The sequence below is a fragment of the Muscardinus avellanarius genome, assembly GCF_963383645.1.
Source record: "Muscardinus avellanarius genome assembly, chromosome: 8".
NCBI lineage: Eukaryota > Metazoa > Chordata > Mammalia > Rodentia > Gliridae > Muscardinus > Muscardinus avellanarius.
The window spans coordinates 3,477,753-3,499,976 of NC_137794.1; the positions used below are offsets into that span (position 1 = coordinate 3,477,753).

Sequence of the window (22,224 nt, forward strand, 5' to 3'; positions counted from 1 at the left end):
GCAGAGGGATTCACTAAGCAGTTGAGGATGTTCTGGAACTGCGAGCCTCCTGTCTCAGCCTCCCAAGTACTGGGATTACAAGCGTGCGCCACCACGCCCGGCTCCATGCTTAACTCTGTATAATTAGTTTTTTTTTCATCCTTGAGCAGAGGATGCCCTTCTCTCAAGGTCTTCAGGAACAGTAGGTCCTCATCTTTACTTTCCTAACTTTTCCTAGAGCTCAGACACCTTCACCCCTTTCTGCCTCCCGCTTTCCCGCCCCAACCTGTTCTGGGGAGGCGCCGCTGTCCCTGACCTAGGCCTTGCACACTCCCACCGTAAACTCCATCACTTCGCACAATCTATCCGCAGTGAATCCTGAGGACAGGGCCTGCGCTGGCTTGTCCCGGGCCCAGTCTCCAGCACCTAGGACAGGGCCTGGCGCACAGTAGATGCACAGTGAATAGTAAGCGCCCGACTGAAGGGCCGCTGGGCGCCGGGGCCTCGGGAGGGCAGCGCCCATTGGCTGAGAGCGATTTCCTTTTGGACCAATCGCGGCCGGAGCGAGCGCAGCACTCGTCTGTGCCCGGCCTCGGCCACGCCCTCTTCCGGTGCAGCCGGGCCGGAAGTGGAGGTGCGATTTCCCATGATGCACCGCGGGGCGCCTATTCCAACCGCAGAGAGGAGAGGGAGGAGGTCGCGATGGCGGCGCCGGAGCCGGAAGTGCCGTGCCCAGCCGCAGCCCCTGGTAAGGCGTGGGGTCCGGAGCTTGGGGCGCCTTCAGGACCTGTGTCTTTCCTTCCCCCTTCCGCCATTTGGCGGCTGGCCCTTTCGCCGTCCCTTACCCCCTGTTCCCCAGTTCCCGGCGTCCCGTCCCACTCTGGCTCTGCCCACTGCTCGTCACCCTGGTTGGAGCTGGTTCGCCCTCGTCTCCCTTTCGGTGTCAGGTCCTTTCTTGCCTAGACTTTCGACTCATTTTCCCAAGCCGAGGCCCGCGCTTTCAAGCGGATCCCTCGTCTCTGCCTCCTAAATCCCCTACTGCCTGGCTGCCACGTAAGTCACTTGAGAGCCGGGCGCGGTGGCGCACGCTTGTAATCCCAGTACGTGGGAGGCTGAGGCAGGAGGATCACAGGTTCAAGGCCAGCCTCAGCTATTCAGTGAGGCCGTCCGCAACTTAGAGAGACCCTGTTTCAAAATAAAATAGGACTGGGGGTGTGTCTCGGAGGTAGAATGCCCCAGGATTCATCCCCAGCACCACACACACAGTCACCTTAGGGGGGATCAGAATCTCCTGCCATAGCTCACACACGGGCCTGCGGGCCTCCGGGTGTGGCTTCTCAGAGGTGACTAATGTGGTGACCTCAGGGACGAGGAGACTGACTTCTTTTTCTTATTTTCCCCACCTTATTCTTCTGTTCTATTAGACTTGGAGTGGTACGAGAAGTCGGAAGAAACTTCCGGACCGGAGATGAATCTACTTGAGCCCACCTCTGTCGAAGAACCTTCCAACCCGTCAGAATCCCTTTGCCCAAGAGACTGCTTGGTACCGGTGGTGTTTCCTGGGCCTGTGAGCCAGGAAGGCTGCTGTCGGTTTACTTGTGAACTTCTAAAGCACATCATGTACCAGCGGCAGCAGCTCCCTCTGCCTTACGAGCAGCTCAAGCACTTCTACCGGAAGCCTTCTCCCCAGGTAGGCACAGCTTTGGAGAAAATTGGTGGGCATGCTGACTCTTAGATGGTAGGCAGACAGGGTCTAAGAGACCTTGGGGGCCTGGGTCAACCAGTGCCGCTGCAAGGGCTTCAGGCCCTTTCTCACCGCCCTGTGCTTTGAGCGTATGAATCTCCTCGTGCTGTCTTGTTCTTCATGAGGTTTCTCTTATGCTTTGCATTTGGATTTCATAAACTGGCGCGCGCGCGTGCGTGCATGTGTGTGTGTAAGAGAGAGAGAGATGGATGTTGGGATCCATGGCTGCTTTTTTTTTTTTTTTTTTTTTTTTTTTTGCAGTACTGGGGATGGAACCCAGGGGCATTCTACCTCCGAGCTACACCCCAAGCCCTGTTTTTTATTCTTTATTTTGAAATAGGGTCTCACTGAGTTGCAGAGGACCTCACTAAGTAGCTGAAGCTGGCAACAAAGCTGTGATCCTCCTGTCTCAGCCTCCCAAGTGCTGGAATTACAAGTGTGCGCCCCCACGCCCGGCTTCCAGGGCATTACTGTGCTATGTGCTTTACCACTGAGCTGTACCCTTAGTCCTCAAAGTGTTTGTGTGTGTGTGTGTGTGTGTGAGAGTGTGAAGTGGCTGTGTCGCCAGTTCTCGACCTTTCTGGGGTCCTGCAGTGGATCTGCGCTGTCGGGGTCCCCTTTGTGGGCAGTTGCTGGTTTCCTCTCCTTTCTCACTGGGAATGTCGCGGTTGATTTTGAGCACCGCCACCGCTTCGTTAGTTCTCTACTCACTCTTGAGAAGTGCCTTGCACTCTCTCCTTCCTTTACTGTCTCTTCTCTCATTATTCTAAGGACAAGCAGGGCATAATAATCATGTGTTTAATTTGCCATGGTTAACAGGAAGACCTATTCCAGAGTTGTCTTATTAGACCAGATAATCCTCATTCCTAGACACTTCCTGTACAACACCAACTTGCCACCTTTAGCCACGCCCCCACATCTCCTTGGCTGTTTTGTTTGCATCTGAATACCCTTCAGCTTCAGAGTACTGTCTTTGCTCTTCTGAGTGTAGGAAAATTATGGTTTTGTACAAACTATTTTTTTTTTTTTTTTTGCACTACTGAGGATTGAACCCAGGGGTATTCTGCCTCTGTGCTATACCATCACACTTGGCTTATTCTTTATTTTTGAAACAGTCTTACTAAGTAGCTGAGGCTGGCCATGAACCTGTGATCCTCCTGTCTCAGCCTCCCAAGTACTGAGATTACAAACGTTCACCACCATGCCCAGTTTTTTTTTGTTGTTTGTTTTTTTTTTTTTTTTGGTGTGGTACTGGGGCATTCTACCTCTGAGCTACACCCCCAGCCCAATTTTTTTAAATTTTGAAACAGGGTCTCACTGAGTTGCAAAGTAGTAGTGAGGTTGTCCTTGAACTGCGATCCTCCTGTCTCAGCCTCCCAAACGCTGGGATTATATTTTCAACATAATGCTTTCTGATAGCCGAGCGTGGTGGCGCATGCCTGGAATTCCCATGCTTGGGAGGCCGAGACAGGAGGATTGCGCAGGTTTGAAGCCAGCCGTGCTGGCTTAACAGACCCTGTTTCCAAATAAAAATATAATATAGGTCTGGGAGTGTAGCCCGGAGGTAGAAGAGCTTTCAGGAACCCCAGTACCACCAAAATATAAATAAATAAATAATGCTTTCTGATAAAACCCACTGTACAGCCCCAGTGATTCATTGAGCTAGAACTCCAGTCCTGTAAATCTGCCCACGGCCCAGCAGGGCTCTAGAAGGGGCATTAGCTCCCCCGCCTTGTCCTCCTCTCCCCTGTCCTCTCTCCACACAGGCAGAGGACGTGGTGAGGAAGAAACCTCGGGTCAGCACCGAGGCCAGCAGCAGGAGATGCCAGCAAGCGCTGGCGGAGCTGGACAGCGTCCTCGGCCACCTGGAGGAGCTCTTTGCCCGCACACTGGTGCCGCGGGTGCTGATCCTCCTCGGGGGCAGCGCCCTAAGCCCCAAGGAGTTCTATGAACTCGACCTGTCCAGGCTGGAGCCCTGCAGCGTGGAGCAGACCCTGAGCACAGCGGCCTGCCTGCGCCGCCTCTTCCGAGCCGTCTTCATGGCTGACGCCTTCAGTGAGCTGCAGGCCCCTCCGCTCATGGGCACCATCGTCATGGCCCAGGGGCACCGCGACTGCGGAGAAGATTGGTTTCGACCCAAGCTCAACTACCGAGTGCCCAGCCGGGGCCACAGACTCACTGTGACCCTGTCTTGTGGCACACCCGTCCCAGCCGTGGCCTCGGAGGATTATGTTTGGTTCCAGGCACCAGTGACGCTCAAGGGCTTCCACGACTGAGCGACAGTGCTGCTTGCTTGGGACACAGCGGCTAAAGCATCCCGTGCACCTCGGCCCCATCTCCTTGAGCTCCATTCGCTTTCCTGTGACACAGAGAAGGCGGCTCCGTCCTCCGGCCTTCCTGCCTGCCCTCCTCGGGCTTCCTCGTGGGCTGATGGGATGGGGCTGTGACTAATGATCACCATAGAGCCAATCTCTGAATCAGAGGTGGATTTTCCCAGGTGCTGGGTCAGGTGCCTCTCTTTAGGTCCAGAAAGCAAAGACGGGTCCAAAGACAGACTCTCCTATGGAGATGGCCCTTTTCTGCTTTTGAGTCCTTTCAGAATTTTTATCAGGGTCATTTTTATGTGGGTGTGACTCATGAATTTAAATATAAAGTGATTAGAATCATTAAATTTTCCTGAAATTATTGACTTAAAGGAACTTCCACCTTTAGACTATTTTCTTTTTTCTTTTCATCAGCTCCAGACACTTGGGAAGTTAAGTGACTTGGCCAGCGTTCTCTTAACTAGTTTAGTAGCAGAGTTGGGACTGGAGTCCTCATTGGCTAATTCAGCCCAACATTCTTTCCTTGCCAGATACCAATTATTATTGTGGTTGTTAATTGTTTGCAGGGGTGTCCTGGGTATTGAACCTAGGGATGTTCTACCTCTGAACTATACCCCACCCCTATTTTGTTTTTTAGTTTGAAACAGGGTTTTACTAAGTTGTATAGCGCCTCCATAAGTTGTGGAGGCTGGTTGTGAACCTGTGATCCTCCTGTCTCAGCCTCCCAAGTACTGGGATTAGAAGTGTATGCCACCGTGTCTGGCCTTTTTAATTTTTTTTTTTAACTTTTTGTGATATAGGGGATTGAATTCAGGAGCATTCTCCCTCTGAGCTACATCCCAGACCAATTTGATTTTATTTATTTTTGTGGTGCTAGGGGGTGAACCCAGGGACATTTTATCTCCAAGTTACATTCCCAGCCCTTTTATTTTTTTAAATGATCTGGCTAGTGTGATGAGAGTCTCATTACTTGCTGAGGCTGTCCTTGAACCTTTGATCCTCGTGTCTCAGCCTCCCAGATACTAGGGTTATAGGTGTGTGCCACCATGCCTGGCTTTTACTTTTATTTTGAAATAGGTCTCACTGAATTAGTGAGACTGTCCTCAAACCTACAGTCCTCCTGTCTCAGCCTCCCAAGAGCAGGGATTACAAGTGTGTGCTACCACGCCCGGTGTTATACTTTGTTTTTTGAAACAGGATCTCCTTAGGTTGCTGAGAGTCCCATTATGTTCCTGAGGCTTCCCTCAAACCTGTGATCTCCTAGCTCAGTCTCCCAAGTACTGAGAGTACAGGCATGCACCACCGTGCCCAGAAAGAAATAGGGTCTCACTAAGTTGCAAGTCTGACCTCAAAAATGCAGCCCTCCCATCTAGGCCTCCCAAATACTGGGACTGCAGGCATACACCATCATGCTCAGCAGCTTTTTATTTGTTTTTGAACAGGTATCGCTATGTTGCTGGTCTCAAATGGGGCTTAAGCCATCCTGTCTCAGATTCCCCAGTGCTGAAATACAAATGTACACCATCATGCCTGGCTTTTTTTTTTTTTTTAAGCATTTGACTTCAGCCTCCAGACTTCATGGAATTTCAGTTCTGCATCGCTTCAGTACCCCTCATGGGAGGCCTCTCCATCTACACAGTCCAGCGCCTGCAACACCAGGCCACCTACCTCCAAGCCTGAAACCCAGCTTCCAGTGCCTTTATACTGTGGGGTTTTGTTGTTGTGGTGGTGGTGCTCAGGATTGCACTCAGGGGCATTCTACCTCCGAGATACATCCCCAGCCCTACTTTTTATTCCTTATGTTGAAACAGGGTCTCAGTAAGTTGTGGAAGGACTAAGTAGCTAAGGCTGGCCTTGAACCTGCGATCTTAAGACCTTCGAGTCTCAGCCTCCAAATACTGGGATTACAGGCATGCACCACTACACCCAGCTATACTGTGTTTTAAGCACTTTCATGCATCATCTAATCCAAACAACTATACAATGTCTGTATTCTTGCCCATTTTATAGTGGGGCTTGGGAACATTAAGTACTGATAGAAAATGGATTTGAATCTGGTGTACCTGGCTTCGGAGGCTCAATGTGTGGGTTTACTCCGAAATAGCCAGGATTTCGTTTCAGATTTGTATTCCTGTCATTAATAGGTAAATATAGAATCAGTAAGAAGAAAACACTGGGACTTTGTGTGTGTGTGTGGTCTTGTGGACATTCTACCTCCGAGCTGCACCCCCACACCGATTTTGTTCTTTATCTTGAAACAAGGTCTTACTAAGTTGTGGAGGGCGTCTCGAGCTGAGGCTGACCGCTGACCTGCGATCCTCCTGTCTCAGCCTCCCAAGTGCTGCGATTACCACTGCGCTGGGTTTCAGATGCTTATTTTAAGTCTCTGTAAACCGTGCCCAGACCAAACTAATTGTGTGGGCGATTTAGACACATACTTCTCTATTGACTTCAGTGGGGCCCAGTTCGCTCTGATTTCTTGCGTCTTTTCTGAGCCACTTACTGTGAAGCCCATCTCCTTTCCCGGCAGCAAGCTTGTTGAGGAGCCTGTTGGCTTTGACCAGGGGCTGAGGGGTGGTGTGAGGTTAGAGCACCAGTCCAGGAGTGCGGAGGCGGCTGCAGCGGGGCTCTGGCCTTCATCTGTTGCCGTCACTGGGTCTACGAGCAACAGCTGGGCGTGCGCGCTGGGTTCGTGTGAGCGGAAGTGGGTGGCAAGTGTAGTCTGGCCCTATTCCTCATCCCATGGCCTCGTCTTCATTTAACAGACCTGTCCTAGGAAGAAGTAAACGGCACTGCACAATGGATGGACCCATTTTGTAAGGGCTGGCTTGGGGGAAGGTAGTCATAATTAAGTTAGAACCAGGAATATTTCAGATTATTTTCACATAATTCTGAGGCGAACAAGTGGCTGAAATAATACAGCTCCGTTGGGTTTGGGGCACTTGACTGCTTTTCTCCCAAGTCCCTGCTGCACACGGTGAAGACTAAACGTGGCCACCAGAATGTCCCTGGCGGTGGGCCGGGTGGTGCCCCCCCCTCCCGTGGAGGAGGCCGCGCCGGGACCTCCCGGGAGGAGGTCCGTGGCCCGCCCTCGGGAAGGGGCTGGGGGGCGGGGCTGCGGCCGGGGGCGGGGCTCCGGCTCCTTGGAGACGCCTCCTAGCAACCGCGGCCCCGAGCCGGGACGATGGACGCCGAGAGCCTGCTGCTGTCGCTGGAGCTGGCGTCCGGCAGCGGGCAGGGCCTGAGCCCCGACCGGCGGGCCCTGCTGCTCACCTCGCTCATGCTGGTCAAGCGCGATTATCGCTACGATCGGGTCCTCTTCTGGGGCCGCATCCTCGGCATTGTTGCGGATTACTACATCGCGCAGGGCCTGAACCACGACCAGCTGGCGCCGCGCAAGACCCTGTACAGGTGAGGCCTCGCAGGAGAGGCTGGCTCCGGGGGAGCCGGGCCTGCAGTTCCCGAGGCTTTAGCTGGGAGAGGGTTAGGCGCCGGGGCGCGGGGAGGCCCTTTCAAAGCGTCTTCGATGGGGTGTCCGCTCGGGAGGCGCCCTCGGAAATATGAATATGTGGAATGAGAGTGGAGGAGTGCTGAGTGGGAAAATCCCCTGAACTCTACGTACAGGACTGCCGAGCCTTACTTTACTTATTTTTTTTTTTTTTTTTTTGAGGTATGGGGAAGGAACCCAGGGGCTTTCTATCTCCGAGCTACACCCCCAGCCGTATTTTTTTTTTTTTTTTTAAAGGATCTCACTGAGTTGCAAAGGGCCTCACTAAGTAGTAACCGAAGCTGGCTGTCCCAAACGCTGGGATTACAGGCGTGCGCCACCACGCCGGGCTGCCAAGCCTTATTTTTTTTACCACCTCTAGGGATGTTTACCACGTAATCAAGCCGCACATGTTTGAGACTTCTTTTACCTAACCTATGCTCCCATCCACCATTGGCCGGATGCATCCTGCGCTTGGCCTGGGGTTGCAAAGGAGGCCAAGACGCACCTCTGCCCTGCTGCACATCCTGGGGAGGGGAGCAGAGGTGTGCATAAAGGTCCAAGAGCCCTGGTCTTCTAGAGAACAAATCAGAGCACTCTGGGTGTAACTTGCAAAGCATTTTGGAAGATGAGCAGCTCTCCAGGTAGGTGTGGGGAAAGGCTTGCTAGTTGTAGGGACGGTCGGCACTCTGGCTGGAGAAGGTTTCGGGGAATTGGAGAGCAGGTACGGAAACCTAACAGCGGCAGCCTGGAGTGGCGCGGGCTGGAGAGGTTTCAGCGGGAGAGCGGCAGGACCTGCTGGGTGGGAGTGATAGTGAGGAGCCTTTGGTTTGAGCTCTCCTCCCAGCTGAAGCACTCTGTAAAGCGCTCCAACACTCACTGGGAGAGAACCCAGCAGCAGGGCCTGCTTGCAAGCAGTGAATTTGGTGTGAGGGCAGGGTTTAAGAAAGCATATTCAAGTACAGATCTGTTGGGTACAGTGGCAAATGCCTGTAATCTCAGGACTTGGGAGGCTGAGACAGGAGGATCATGCCTATGTTTTAGGGGTACTATATTAAATAGGGTGGTCAAGGATGACCTCTTTTTGTGGTGTTGAGGATTGAACTCAGGGGTGTTCTACCTTCAAGATAACCCCCAGCCCTATTTTTTAATTCTTTATTTTGAAACAGGGTCTCACTAAGTTGCGGAGAACCTCACTAAATAGCTGAGGCTGGTCACCAACCCGGATCTTCCTGTCTCAGCCTCCCAAGTACTGGGATTAGAAGCGTGCGCCACCACTCCTGGCAGGGATGACCTCTTAGATGCGGTGACATTTGAGAAGAGACCTGAAGTGACTGGGGAGGGGGCTTTGTGGATGTCAGAGTAAAGAGAATTCCAGACAGGTGGAAGGCCCTGAGGCCGGTGGGCACCTAGTGTTTTTGTGGACGCCCAGAGATTAGAGAAGCCAGGGGAGTGTTGTGGGACTTGATAGGGGAGGACACAGTCATGCAGGGCCTTGTGGGACATGCAAAGGCTCGGCCCAATGGGAGGCCTCTAGAAGGTTCCACACAGAGGATCCACATGGCTTGCTTTATATGGACAGTGGGTGGGTATGATTTGGGGGCGGTGGATGTGGGAGTGGGGACACAGGTTAGGCATCTACTGTAATACTCAGGCAAATAATGCACGAACTGGGCCTCGCTGGGCTGCTGGAGGGCAGGCAGAGAGGAAAAGAGGGCTGAGAACAGAGTACTGGCATACCAGAGGAAATGAGGTGGAGGCGGTTTGTGGACTGCTATGCGAAGCAGATGGCCTTCTCCCAAGCAGGTTCTTTGAGTGGCAGAGGCAGAAATCACTTATGTGTGTGTGTGTGTGTGTGTGTGTGTGTGTGTGTGGTGCCAGGGGTGGAACCCAGGGGCTTTCTACCTCCGGGCTACACTCCCAGACCTATTTTATACTTTATTTGGAAACAGGGTCTCACTAAGTTGCTGAGAGCCTCACTAAGTAGCTGAGGCTGGTTTTGAACCTGCGATCCTTCTGTCTCAGCCTCCCAAGCGCGGGGATTACAAGCATGCGCCACCACGTCAGACTCAGAAATCACTTTTGCAGTAAACTGAAGAGAGCAAGGGAAAGCGGAGCGCAGTGGCACACGCTTGTAATCCCAGAATAAAAACTCAGACTGGGGGTGTAGCTTGGAGAGAGAGTGGCCCTGAGTTCCATCCCTGGTAAAACACACACACACACACACACACACACACACACACACACACACACACACACACAACAGAGAGTAAGGGATCTAGTGCTAAGTGAGACAAAGCCAGCTGGGCATGGGATCCCAGTGCTTGCCAGGCTGAGACAGGACGGTCAGGTGAGGACAGTCTCAGCAAGCAGCAAGACTTGCAGCAACCTAGCAAGACGCTGTTTCAAAAAAATAATAAGAGCCGGGCGTGGTGGGAGGCGGAGACTGGAGGATCACGCAGGTTCAAAGCCAGCCTCACTGGCTTAAGAGACCCTGTTTCCAAATAAATATAAAAAAAATAGGTGTCTGGAAGTGTAGCCCGAAGGTAGAAGGGTTTCCAGGAACCCCAGTACCACCAAAAAATAAATAAATAAAATAAAATAGGGCTGGGAGTGTAGCTTAGAGGCAGAATTCCCCTGGGTTCCGTGCCTAGTGCGGCACAAACAAACTTTTGTGATGATTTTACAAAAATCAAACTGAATTTGCATCACATTAGAAGGCGGCGCATGCTTGTAATCCCGGCATTTGGGAGGCTGAGACCGGAGGAGGATCGTTGTTTGCAGACAGCCTTAGCTACTTAATGAGGCTCTCCACAACTTAGTGAGACCCTGTTTCAAATTAAAAACAATAAAAAATAGGGCAGGGGGTGTAGCTCGGAGGTAGAATGCCCCTGGGTTCCATCCCTAGTAACACACACACACACACACACACACACACACACACTGCAGAAGAAAAGGCAGGCTGTGTGGTGGGCACTGAGGTGTCTTGAGTGTCGGAGGGAAGGAAGGCCCAGTGAGCTCGGCTCCTGGGGGCCTGGCTCACTAGGGACGAAGGTGGGGGGAAGACTGGGGGGGAGTTGGATGCAGAAGCCACGCGGTGTCCTCGGCAGCCTGAACTGCACCGAGTGGAGCCTCCTGCCCCCCGCCACAGAGGAGATGGAGACGCAGACGTCTGTGGTGAAGGGCCGCTTCATGGGGGACCCGTCCCATGAGTACGAGCACACCGAAGTCCAGAAAGTGAACGAGGGCGAGAAGGTCTTCGAAGAAGAAGTAGTGGTGAGTGGAGAGGAGGAGAGGGAGAGGAGGAGGAGAGGGAGAGGAGGAGGAGAGGGTGAGGAGGGCCTGAGCCAGCCGAAGGCCAGCCTGGAGTGGGTGTGGCTGGGGAAGAGCGCTCGCCTGCGGGTGAGAGGCCCTGCGTTCCATCCCCAGCACCAACCAGACCAACACTGACACGCACTGGCACACACGCCAGCCCAATAGACACCGGGCAGCAGCCCGTTATGATGACCTTCTCCTCTGTCCACTTGGCTACTTGCAGTCCTTACAGCTCTGTGAAGACGGGACATTACTTTCCAGGTAGCAGGGGGAGGACACTGAAGCCTAAAGAAGTCAAGAGACTTGCCCAGGGACACTCAGCTCCTGAGGGGCAGGGTGAGGGGCGAGCGCAGGCAGCTCTTGTAAAGCCTGGCTCGGTCGGGTGGGGGCTGGTGACAGGGGGTAGGGTACATGCTGCGTTTTTTTTTCTTTTTGTTGTACTGGGGTTCCTGGAAGCCCTTCTACCTCCGGGCTACACTCCCAGACCTATTTTATATTTTTATTTGGAAACAGGGTCTCTTAAGCCAGCAAGGCTGGCTTCGAACCTGTGCGATCCTCCTGTCTCCGCCTCCCAAGCGCAGGGATAACAAGCGTGCCCGCCACGCCCGGCTACATGCTGCATTTTGAGGTCAAGAGGTGTGCTAGGCAAGTGCTCTGCCGCTGAGCTACACCCCCAGGCTTTTCATGTTTTTGTATCAGTTCTAATCTTACTAGGTAATATGCCACATGTCGGCAGCTAAGAAAAGAGCTGGGCATGGTGGTGAGTGCCTATGATTTCCAATACTTGGGAGTCTCTGAGGCAGGAGGATTACAGGTTCAAGACCAGTCTCAGCAATTTAGACTCCCAGAAACCTAGCAAGACCCTGTTTCAAAACAAAAAATAAAAGGGGAGGGGGTATAGCTCAGAGCTAAAATGTCCCTGGGTTCAATCCCCAGTACTGTACACACTGACACATGAGAAGGTACACAAAGAAATACAGTAAAGCTCCTTCCCTTTCCTGCCCACCAGTCAGTCAGAATGCTTGCTGCAGTAATCCAACACACCTCGCCAACTTAGAGGAAGATTCATCTGCTCACAGTTCCAGAGATTTCAGAGCTTCAGTCCATGTCAGGCCAGGTCATAGGAGTGGAGCTCGGAGTGGCTGTGGGAGGCAGGGATAGGGAGAGAGCAAGGTTTCTGCTCTCAATCCTGGAGGCCAGAAGTAACGGGCAAGGGGAGGGGGTCTATCTAACCCCCAGGCCAACCCCGGGACAACCAAGAGTGAGCAAGGGGAGGGGGGTCTAGCTAACCCCAGGCCACCCCCACCCCCGGGCCTCAAGAGTGACCAAGACCTGCCTCCAACATGTCTGCCTTGTCTACATGAGGTATGGGAGACATTCTGATTCAAACCATGCCGGGTGTGGTGGTGCACGTGTGTCATCTTGGTACTTGGGAGGCTGAGACAGGAGGATTGCAGGTTCACGCCCAGCCTCAGTAACTTGTGAGGCTCTCTTCAATTTTGTGAGGCCTTCCCTATTTCAAAATAAAGAACAAAAGCCAGGCGTGGTGGCTCACACTTGTAATTCCAGCCTTTGGGAGGCTGAGACAGGAGAATCGCGGTTTGCAGACAGCCTCAGCTACTTAGTGAGGCCCTCTGCAACGCAGTGAGACCCGGTTTCAAAAGAATGAATAAAAAATAGGGCTGAGGGTATAGCTCGGAGGTAGAATGCCCCTGGGTTCCATCCCCAGTACTGCAAAACAGAAACAAAAACCGTAACAGTCACTGAGGTCCTCTCTCTGTGGGACATGATAGAGCTGGTTTGCCTATGCACGTGCACACACACTTGTGTGTGTGTCCAAAGCGTTCTGCTTAGCGTGCAGTCTGGGTCAGAAGTCTCCCCATGTCCTATGAGTGAGAAATTCAGAATCTTGGGCCATAGCATCAGAATCTACATTTTCTAATATTCCCTGGGGGCGGGGGGATTATAAGCGTGTGCCACCATACCCGGCTTCCAATTTTTTTTTTTTTTCGGGTCTGGGGATGGAACCCAGGGGCATTCGACCTCTGAGCTACACCCGCTGTCCTATTTTTTATTCTTTATTTTGAAACCGGGTCTCACTGAGTTGCAGAGGGCCTCACTAAGTAGCTGAGGCTGGCCACGAACCGCGATCCTCCGGTCTCAGCCTCCCGAATGCTGGGATTACAAGCTTGCGCCACCACGCCCGGCTCCCAATTTTTTTTTTAAACAGGGTCTTAGTAAGATACTGAAGGTCTTGTTAAACTGCTGAGCCTCAAACCTGCTATCCTCCTGTCTCAACCTCCCAGGTACCGGGATCACAGTGTGCGCCACCAGGCCTGGTTTACCTCTCTTATTTTTTTTATTGTTTTGGTACTGGGGCACTGGGGATGGAACCCAGGGACATTCTACCTCTGAGCTACACCCCCAGCCCTCCTCCTCCTCTGTTCCTCGTCCTCCTCTTCCTTGTCCTCCTCATCCTCGTCCTCCTCCTCCTAAGGGCTTTCTACCTCCGAGCTGCACCCTCAGCCCTATTTTTTTCTTTATTTTGAAACAGTCTCTCTCTAAGTTGTAAAGGGCCTCACTAAGTATTAACTAAGGCTGTTCTCAAACTGTGATCCTCTCGTCTCAGCTGGGATTACAAGCGTGTGCCACCACACCTGGTTCTATTCTCTATTTTATTTTGAAACAGGGTCTCAGTAGATTGATGAGAGTCTCACTACTTGCCGAGGCCGTCCTTAAACGTGTGAGCCTCCTGTCCCAGCCTCTCCAGTACCGGGATTACAGGCATGTGTACCACGCCCGGCTCCCTTGCTCTTTTAACAACGCCTTTTGGAGAACTTCCTTTGCCAGTGGCTCACAGAGCCGCCCCATCCTCTGAGCCAGGGAGAGGAGGCACCAGGGTCTAGCCAGGGTCTGTTCACGAAAACGTCAGCTTCCAGGTTTCAGTGTGTCAAGTAGCGCCACAAAAGCGACCTCGTGCCTACGTCATTTCCAAAGAACGTGCTTTATCTAAGGACCAATTCCTAGAAATGCAACCGCCAGGTCCCTGAGTAAGGAGCCCAAGTTTTGAAGCTGACAGAGCCAGAAATCAGAATCCATCCTTGAACTCCAGCCCAGGTGACGCCAAGGCCTCAGCCACCACCACTCCTCCCACCCGGGGGACTTGGTCTTCTGGGCCTCAGTTTCCTTTTCTGTAAAATTGGGACAAATATATTTACTTCACATGCTTGCGCAGATTTAATGAGGTGACATATTCAAAGGTTCAATCCCCAGTTACACACACGCACGCACACACACACACGCACACACGCATGCACGCACGCACGCACGCACGCACACACGCACGCACGCCCTAGATCCCAGGCCTCACACTTGCTGAATGCTGGTCTCCGTTTCCCCTTTGTCAACCACGCGAGTTGGCAGCCCCTGGAAGTTGATGGCTCCATGGCTTCCTCTGCCCACGTGGTCTCGCTGCCCAACTCTGCTGTGAAGTGTTTTTGTTCCAGGTTACCCTTGATGTTAACTGTAACCAAATGTTATGGGGAAATGCTTAGGAAGTAGAGTTAATCCAGAGAGCAGGACATGAGACGTATAACTTGTGACTCCACTGAATACATGCGTAGAAAAAAGAAGGAAGGAAGGATAGTAATACATTAGTGATTAGGAGATAGAATTATGAGTGTTTTTTTGTTTTTGTGGTACTGGAGATGGAACCCAGGGGCTTTCTACCCAGACCTATATTTTTATATTTTATTTGGAAATAGGGTCTCACTAAGTAGCTGAGAGCCTCACTAAGTAGCTGAGGCTGGCTTCGAACCTGTGCGATCCTCCTGTCTCAGCCTCTCAAGTAGTGGGATCACAACTGTGCGCCACCACATCTGGCTGCTTTCCTATTTATTTATTTATTTATTTATTTATTTATTTATTTATTGTACTGGGGGTGGAACCCAGGGGCATTCTACCTCCAAACTATACCCCCAGCCCTATTTTTTATTCTTTATTTGGAAACAGGGTCTCACTGAGTTGCAGAGGGCCTCACTAAGTAGCTGAGGCTGTCCTTGAACTGCAATCCTCCTGTCCCAGCCTCCCAAATGCTGGAATTACAAGCGTGTGCCACCGTGCCCGGCCTTCTTATATTTTTGAATCAGTTTTTATTTTATTAGACCATGTACCGTATGGTCCCAGACTCAAAGGTATAAAAAGGCATAGAGTAAAGTCTCCTGTCTTGGTGGGAAGGCAAAGGCTTCCCAGCTTGATCCTTGGTGGTCCCAGCCAGCACCTGCAGCCTGCAGCGCAGTGACTCAGGCGAGACGGCTGTGCAAGGGGGCCTTGCATGGGGGCGAGTGAGTTCAGCCTGGCCTGATGGCTCCTTCACCGTCTCCCCAGGTTCAGATCAAGGAAGAGACCCGCTTGATCTCCATCATCGACCAGATCGATAAGGCCGTGGCTGTCATCCCCCGGGGTGCCCTCTTCAAGACCCCCTTTGGGCCCACCCATGTCAATCGGACCTTTGAAGGTGAGCTCTCTGGGCCCCTCTCAAGAGCATGTGGGCATCTCTTTGCAAACTCGGCTGAACATGTCCGGGAGAGCAGGGCGATCGTGGCGTGCCAGGGAAGTGGCTGCGGCCACCACACCCAGAAGGCCGTGCCTCACCGTCTGGTCCTGCTGGCTGGCATAGCTACCCAAGCACTGGACCCTGGGCCTCTTGTCGGGCGGGGTGCCTCCGGTCCCCCGGGCCCAGGGCTGGTCATGGGCCTGGGCGGCTGCCTCCCCGCCCTCCTTGGCCTCCTCGCTGCAGGATCGGAGCTCGGGCTGAGGGAGCACTGTGTGCAGTGAGTCGGTCGCAGGCCTCCCTTTGGCCCCAGTGCACAGAGGCCGGGGCGGCGGGCTGACCTCCGCGCTCTGCTCTTCTTCCTAGGACTGTCCCTGTCCGAGGCCAAGAAGCTCGGCTCCTACTTCCACTTCAGGGAGGCTGTGGACCTGAAGAACAAGACTCTGCTTGAGAAGGCCAACCTGGACCCCTCCCTGGACTTCATGGACTCCTTGGAGCACGACGTCCCCAAAGGTGAAGCGCGGCCTCGGCCGGCGGCTCGCTGGGCTCCTGAGGGCGGGCGCCCCTCCACGCAAGAAGCGGGAGGGCGCCCCATGTGCTGCGGCGCTGAGAGCTGCCTCGGCCTCTCTTGATTTTCAGTGCAACCATTTAAAAGAAACTTAAAACCTTGTTTTTTTTTTTTTTTTTTTTTAAGCCAGGTGTGGTGACGCACGCTTGTAATCCCAGTACTTGGAAAGCTAAGGCAGCCAGCCTCAGCATATTAGCAAGGCCCTCAGCGACTTAATGAGATCCTAATTTATTTATTTAGTTTATTTCTTTCTGGTGCCAGGGATATTCTACCTTCGAGCTACACCCCCAGCCCTATTTTTATTTTGAAACAGGGTCTCATTACGTGGCAGAGGGCCTCAAATTGCTGAAGCTGGCCTCAAACTGATATTACAAGCATGAGCCACCACACCAGGCACATGAGACCCTGATTTAAAATAAAAAATAAAATAGAGCGGGGGGTATAGCTCAGAAGTAGGCTGCCCTTGGATTTAATCCTTAGTAACACACACACACACACACACACACACACACACACACACACCACAAAAACCCTATTTTTATTTTCTTTAAATTGACAGATAAAATTATATGCATTCATCATCTATAACATGATGTTTAAAATATATATGCATTGTGAATGTTCAACCTAGTTATATTAAAAACTGCATTACCAGCCAGATTTGATAGCACACCTGTAATCTCGGTACTTGGGAGGCTGAGACAGGAGAATTGCAAATTCAAGGACAGCCTCAGCGAGTAGTGAGACCCTATTTTCAAATAAATAAAATCTGGTTGGGGATGTAGCTTGAAGGTAGAATTCCTCTGGGTTCAGTCCCCAGTGCCACTAAAAAAAGGGGGAAAGGTTAGTCCAGAAGGCTTCCTGGGGTAGGAGGTTTTTTGTTTGTGTTTTTGTGGTGCTGGGAATGGAACCCGGGGGGCATTCTGCCTCTGAGCTACACCCCAGCCCTATTTTATTATTTTATTTTGAAACAGGGTCTCATTATTGTAGAAGGCCTCACAAAGTTGCTGAGGCTGGCTGTGAATCTGTGATCCTCCCAGCTCAGTCTCCCAAGAACCGGGATCAAAGGCTCTGCCCTGCCACGGCACAGGAGGCCTCAGTCACCCCTGCAGCAGGGTGAGGTTCTTAAGGCTGCTGAGGCCGCCCTGGTGCATCCAGCTGCCAAGCGAATCCATCTGGCTTCTGGAAGGAGCAGGCCCCGGGCAAACTGTAGTGGCCGAGCCCTCGGCGTCCTGCCTGCCCTTGGGCCCCAGGGGTTCTGCGTGGGCCGCGGGTCTGATCGCTGCTCACCCCAGTCTGTTGCTGTGTCTGTGGTGCTGGCGCCGTGGGAGCTGAGGCTCCTGGCTTCGGCACAGGTGGGCTCGAGAGGGAGGAAGGATGTGCATGGCCTTCTCTTGGGAAGCTGCTCACAGCCTCTGGCCTCCGCTGTCCACTTCCTCAGAGAGCCACCAGCAGGAGGTCAGGTTCCCCCTCAATGGCTTAGTGGTGGCCACGCCAGCCAGCCAAGAGCAGGAGCTGCTGGAGACCGGCACACAAGCAGCTGGGAGGGGCGAGGCTGCTCACTGGGGCCAAAACCCCTGGAAGGAGTCCCCTGGGACATAAGTACGGGCAGGAGGGATGGGGTTGGCCAGCTTTCTTCTGCCCAGGTAGGATCGTTTCTTTCCTGGGTCTGATCTGAGGCCAGGGTTCAGGCAGCCTATGTCCCCTCTGGGCAGATGTGGCTGAGGTCGGCGCTGTCCCCGGGAAGCCTGCTCTCCGTGCCCGTGGAGGGTCTCAGCAGCTTGTCCCTGGGCCAGGCGTGGGTAGAGAGGATCTGGGAGATGCCCAGGCTACTAGGTGTTCATGAGCTGCTGGGCTGAGCCTTGGGATCTGCGGTTTGGTGGTTTTGGGGACCACCGCTAGTTCTGGGTTGGCAGTGCCAGCCTTCTGGCAGACGCAGAGCAATGGCTGAGATTGATTGACCTTGGGCTGGAGCACTGGGTTAGGTCAGATTTCTAGGTGGCATTGTGACACTCGCTGCACCTGAGTGAACCCTGCAGGGCAGCCGCCCCACGTCAGTCCACCTGGTGTCCTCAGAACAAGCTAGACGCTTCCCTCGCCTCCGAGCTTGGGGAGAGCAGCTGAAGCAGGTCCACTAGGCAACCTCGTGTCACTTCTGGGCAGGTGTGGCTGGGGCTGGCACCTGGGACGCCGCTGTCCACGCCCAGAGGTGGGTCAGGAGCCCAGCAGCTTAGAGCAGAAGGTGCCTTGCAAACGGGGTCATCGGGGTCAGGGGCGTCCTAGCTGCGCTCTGGCCTGCTACAGGCGGAGGAGCCCTCGCAAGTGGACTCTCCGCAGCAATGCCCAGTGTGGGCAGCAGGGGGCAGCAAGGGGGCAGCTTTCCACCTTGGAAAGCTGTGGTGGTGTTGGGGGATGCGGGAGGATGGGGCCAGGATGCCCGCCAGGTCCTCTGGGTGTGTGTGGATGGCTCTTGTCACCTTGGGAGCCTGAGGAGTGTGTCCAGGGGCCCTGACCTTGCCCCTAGCAAGTAGGCCAGAGGCTGGCCCATTTTCCACCTTCCTCCTGTCCCCTGGCCTCTTGGGGGCAGGGGGTGGACCACCGTGTGCCACAGGGGGGTTGGGGCCTCCCACAGGGAGCCTGTGACAAAATCTGGGGGAGGGGCTGATCTGAGCCCCAGCCTGGCTCTCCCCCTCAATCTTGATCTCAGAGTTGCTGCCTTTCTGATTGGCAGGAAAATAACCTCAAGTATAACCTAGCCCTCTAATGAGGCCATGAGACCCCTGGAGCCAGGGAACCCAGGAGGCCTTCCTGCCTGCTACAAGAGGCCTGCACCTGATCTACCCTGGGCCCATCCATGGCTCAAGACACAGGCCTGGAGAAGGGAGGGGAGAGGCTGGGGCTGCGACCCAAGTGCCAGGCTGCTCAGCCTTTTTTTTTTTTTTTTTTTTTTTGGCAGTACTTAGGATGGAACCCAGGGGCATTCTACCTCCGAGCTACACCCCCAGCCCTCTTTTTGTTTTTGTTCTTTATTTCAAAACAGGGTCTCACTGAGTTGCGAAGGACCTCACTAAGTAGCTGAGGCTGGCCTCAAACCGCGATCCTCCTGTCTCAGCCTCCCGAATGCTGGGATTACAAGTGTGCACCACCATGCCTGGTGGCATTAGGTTCTTTTTTTGGGGGGGGGGTACTGGGGATTGAACCCAAGGGCATTCTACCTCCAAGCTACACCCCCAGCCCTGTTTTTTATTCTTTATTTTGAAGCAGGGTCTCACTAAGTTGCAAAGGGCCTCACTTAAGTAGCTGAGGCTGGCCACGAACCGTGATCCTCCTGTCTCAGCCTCCCAAGTACTGGGGTTGCAAGTGTGCACCACCACGCCCTCTGCCTGCTCAGCGTTTGCAGGAGGTGGGTGAAGGTGACAGCCATTCCGGCTCTTCAAGTAGACTAGATGCTGCGTGACTCCTGGCACGTTGGGTCTGTTTCCTGGGTGACCAGCTGAGCCAGGAAAGGAGAGGACTGAGTAACAGGGACGAGGGAGGGAGGGCGGGCGCGGGAGGGCTGTGGCTGCCAGCCTGCCCCTGCCCTGGGGGGCTCTGTGCTTCTCCAGCTTCCCAGCCGGCCCTGGCTCTCAGGTGGAAGACCTCCTCATGGGCCAGGGAGGCACGAGGTGGCCCAGTCTGTGCCTGAGCTGCCAATGTGCTGGTAACATTGACCTGAGAGGCTCTAGGTGTGTGTGCAGGGAGACTCTGGGACTCCATTTTCTTTAGCTCAGCATTGGCCCAGGGAGGCTGCAGCCACCCTCCCTAGGAGGGCAAGAGGAATGGACAGTGTGACCCATCCTAGTTCAAGGGCAGAGGCCCACAGCTCCTGCTAGACCTTCAGAAAAAAGTGAGCCACCTGCCAGAGCTTGTGTCTCTACAGGGACAATGCCCTCTGGAGACCTGTGACCTGGCAAGCTACAGGTCTTCCTCCACTCGGAGGAGAGCGGGCCTGGAGGCAAGGCGCTCAGGTACTCAGACTGGGGAGAAATGCCCCTTCCGAGGGCGAGTCCTAGCCAGAGACCTGGCCACATGAGGCATCAGCCACTTTTTCTGTGTAGTGCTGGGGATCGAGCCTGGGGGCGTTCTGAGTTACACCCTCAAGCCCTATTTTAATTATTTATTTGCGGTACTGGGAATGGAACTCAGGAGCATTCTACCTCCAAACTATACCCCCAGCCCTATTTTGTATTTATTTTGAAACGGTCTCACTGAGTTGTAAAGGGCCTAAGTAGCTGAGGCTGTCCGCAAACCAAGATTCTCCTGTCTCAGCCCCCCAAATGCTGGGCTTACAAGCATGTGCCACCACGCCTGGTCCTATTTTATTTTTATTTTGAAACAGGGTCTCATTCAGTTGCTGAGGCTGGCCTCAGAGCTGCGATCCTCCTGTCTCAGCCTTCCAGACTGGGTTACAGCCAGCAGGCAGCTGGCTCTTTAGGTCTGGCAGGAGCGGTGCCTCTGCCTGGCTGTCAGGTGTGGGTGCGATGCCTGGTACCAGCCACTGCGCTGAGGTCCAGGGCAGCAGACCTCTCGGGAACCTCTGCCTGTGGCCTGGCTCCGGCAGGCTCGACGGCTCCTGGCAGCGAGGTCTTCGGATGCAGGGTGGCCCCAGTGGGTGGGGACTGAGCTGTGAGGCTGCTGGGTGTGGAGTGACCAGGGTGGGCTGTGGTTGGAGGTGGCTGTGGGAAGCGGGACAGCGGGAGCCAAGCAGCCGCGCTCGGCTGGCAGCTGATGAAGGCCTCGGCAGCGCTGTGCCTGGCTGGCCGGCCCAAGCATTTGCCTTTCTGGCAGGGCCTGGTTCAGGAGAGGCCTCGTGCGCAGGGGAATACAAGCCCTAGATCTGCATCCAGAGGCGACTTTCCCAGGCTCCGTCCTCCCACACACACTCCCGCCCTCAGACCTGGAGCCACGGCAGGCCCCTCCCGCCAAGTCCTCGCTCACAGCTTAGCCCTGGGCAGGGCTGCTCCTGTCTGGAGAGGCAAAACGCAGGCGAGCTGGACTCCTCAGCGCAGCCCAAGTCCCCTCCAGCCACCACGGCTGCCAGTTGCTGGGAGGGGCCTTGAGGCAGAGGTGGCTGGACTTCTCCTTGGACCCTGGTCTGGTCTAAGCCCTCTGAGCAGGTTTCCAGGACTGAACAGGAGCAAACTTAAGTAGGGGCCAAGAGTGCCAGGCCCGAGGTTGGCAGCCATTATCCAGCACAGGGCGCGGGGAGGGGAGGGTGCTTCCCCACACCGGGGCGGACCCCCGCTCGGCTCTCGGGGGACTCCCACCCACTAGCTGAGGCTTCACCTCTTCCCATCCTCTGGATGTGGTTTGAGAAGTGAAATGGCAAAGCGCGACCAGGACAGAGCCTGGGTGGCGCCCCCACAGAGGGCCTGAGCGGGCAGGTGGGCAACGATGGGCGCTCTTCACCGGGGCCTGAACAAGGCTGGGTGGACAGCAGGTAGGTGCCCCCAACAGGGCCGAGCGAGGCTGGGCTGCCACCCAGCAGGGTCTGTGGCACCTGGCTCCCAGGCCTCACTCCTGCATCCCCTCCCAGGGTCCTGGAGCATCCAGATGGAGCGGGGCAATGCCCTGGTGGTGCTGCGCAGCCTGCTCTGGCCCGGCCTCACCTTCTACCACGCTCCCAACTCCAAGAACTATGGCTACATCTACGTGGGCACCGGCGAGAAGAACCTAGACCTGCCCTTCATGCTGTAGGCCGCGGCTGGTCGGCACCTCGTGTAGCAGCTAAACGTTATTTTTGTAAACGCGGTCTGTTCTGTCCTGCTCGCCCTCATTTCTACCTCGCCCTGGTGTCCAGGCGCTGGACAGCAACACTGCTGCCGGTAGCCTTTTGTGTGTGTGGTACTCAGTACTAGGGACTGAGCCTGGGGACAGTCTACCTGTGAGCTTCACCCCCGGTCTTTATTGCTTTGAAACAGGGTCTCACTAGGTTGCTGAGACTAGTCTTGAACCTGCAATCTTCCTGTCTCAGCCTCCCGAGTATGGGGTTTTCAGGCATGCGCCACCACACCGGGCCAGGAGTGTTCTACTTCTGAGCTGCACCCTCACCTCTCACGTGTTCTGAAGAGGGTCTCACTAAGCTGCTGAGGCTGGCCTCACACCGGCCCATCTCAGCCTCCCAGGCACTAGGATTCCAGGCACTCTAGTTCTGCAGCGAATGGCATGGACCGGAAAGTGCCAAGGAAGGGGACAGATGATGGGTGGAGACGGCCA

General features: G+C 54.2%; 2 protein-coding genes across 3 annotated transcripts; both read left to right on the forward strand.

Moving 5' to 3' along the window:
* Window positions 1-639: 639 nt before the first annotated feature.
* MAD2L1BP (MAD2L1 binding protein) lies at window positions 640-3,999 on the forward strand (the record flags this gene model as incomplete). Its single annotated transcript, XM_080699841.1, has 3 exons — window positions 640-727; window positions 1,404-1,669; window positions 3,490-3,999. The coding sequence occupies exons 1-3, from the start codon at window positions 682-684 to the stop codon at window positions 3,997-3,999; spliced, it is 822 nt and encodes a 273-aa protein (XP_080555967.1). The 5' UTR covers window positions 640-681.
* A 3,232-nt stretch (window positions 4,000-7,231) lies between these two features.
* RSPH9 (radial spoke head component 9) lies at window positions 7,232-21,705 on the forward strand (the record flags this gene model as incomplete). Of its 2 annotated transcripts, none has more annotated exons than XM_080699972.1 (5): window positions 7,232-7,458; window positions 10,645-10,810; window positions 15,236-15,365; window positions 15,768-15,914; window positions 21,545-21,705. In XM_080699972.1, 5 exons carry the CDS (start codon window positions 7,232-7,234, stop codon window positions 21,703-21,705), a joined length of 831 nt encoding a protein of 276 aa, XP_080556098.1. The 2 variants fall into 2 exon arrangements, with proteins under 2 accessions (XP_080556098.1, XP_080556099.1); XM_080699973.1 differs by having other exon boundaries at window positions 15,281-15,365.
* Between the last annotated feature and the right edge of the window lie 519 nt (window positions 21,706-22,224).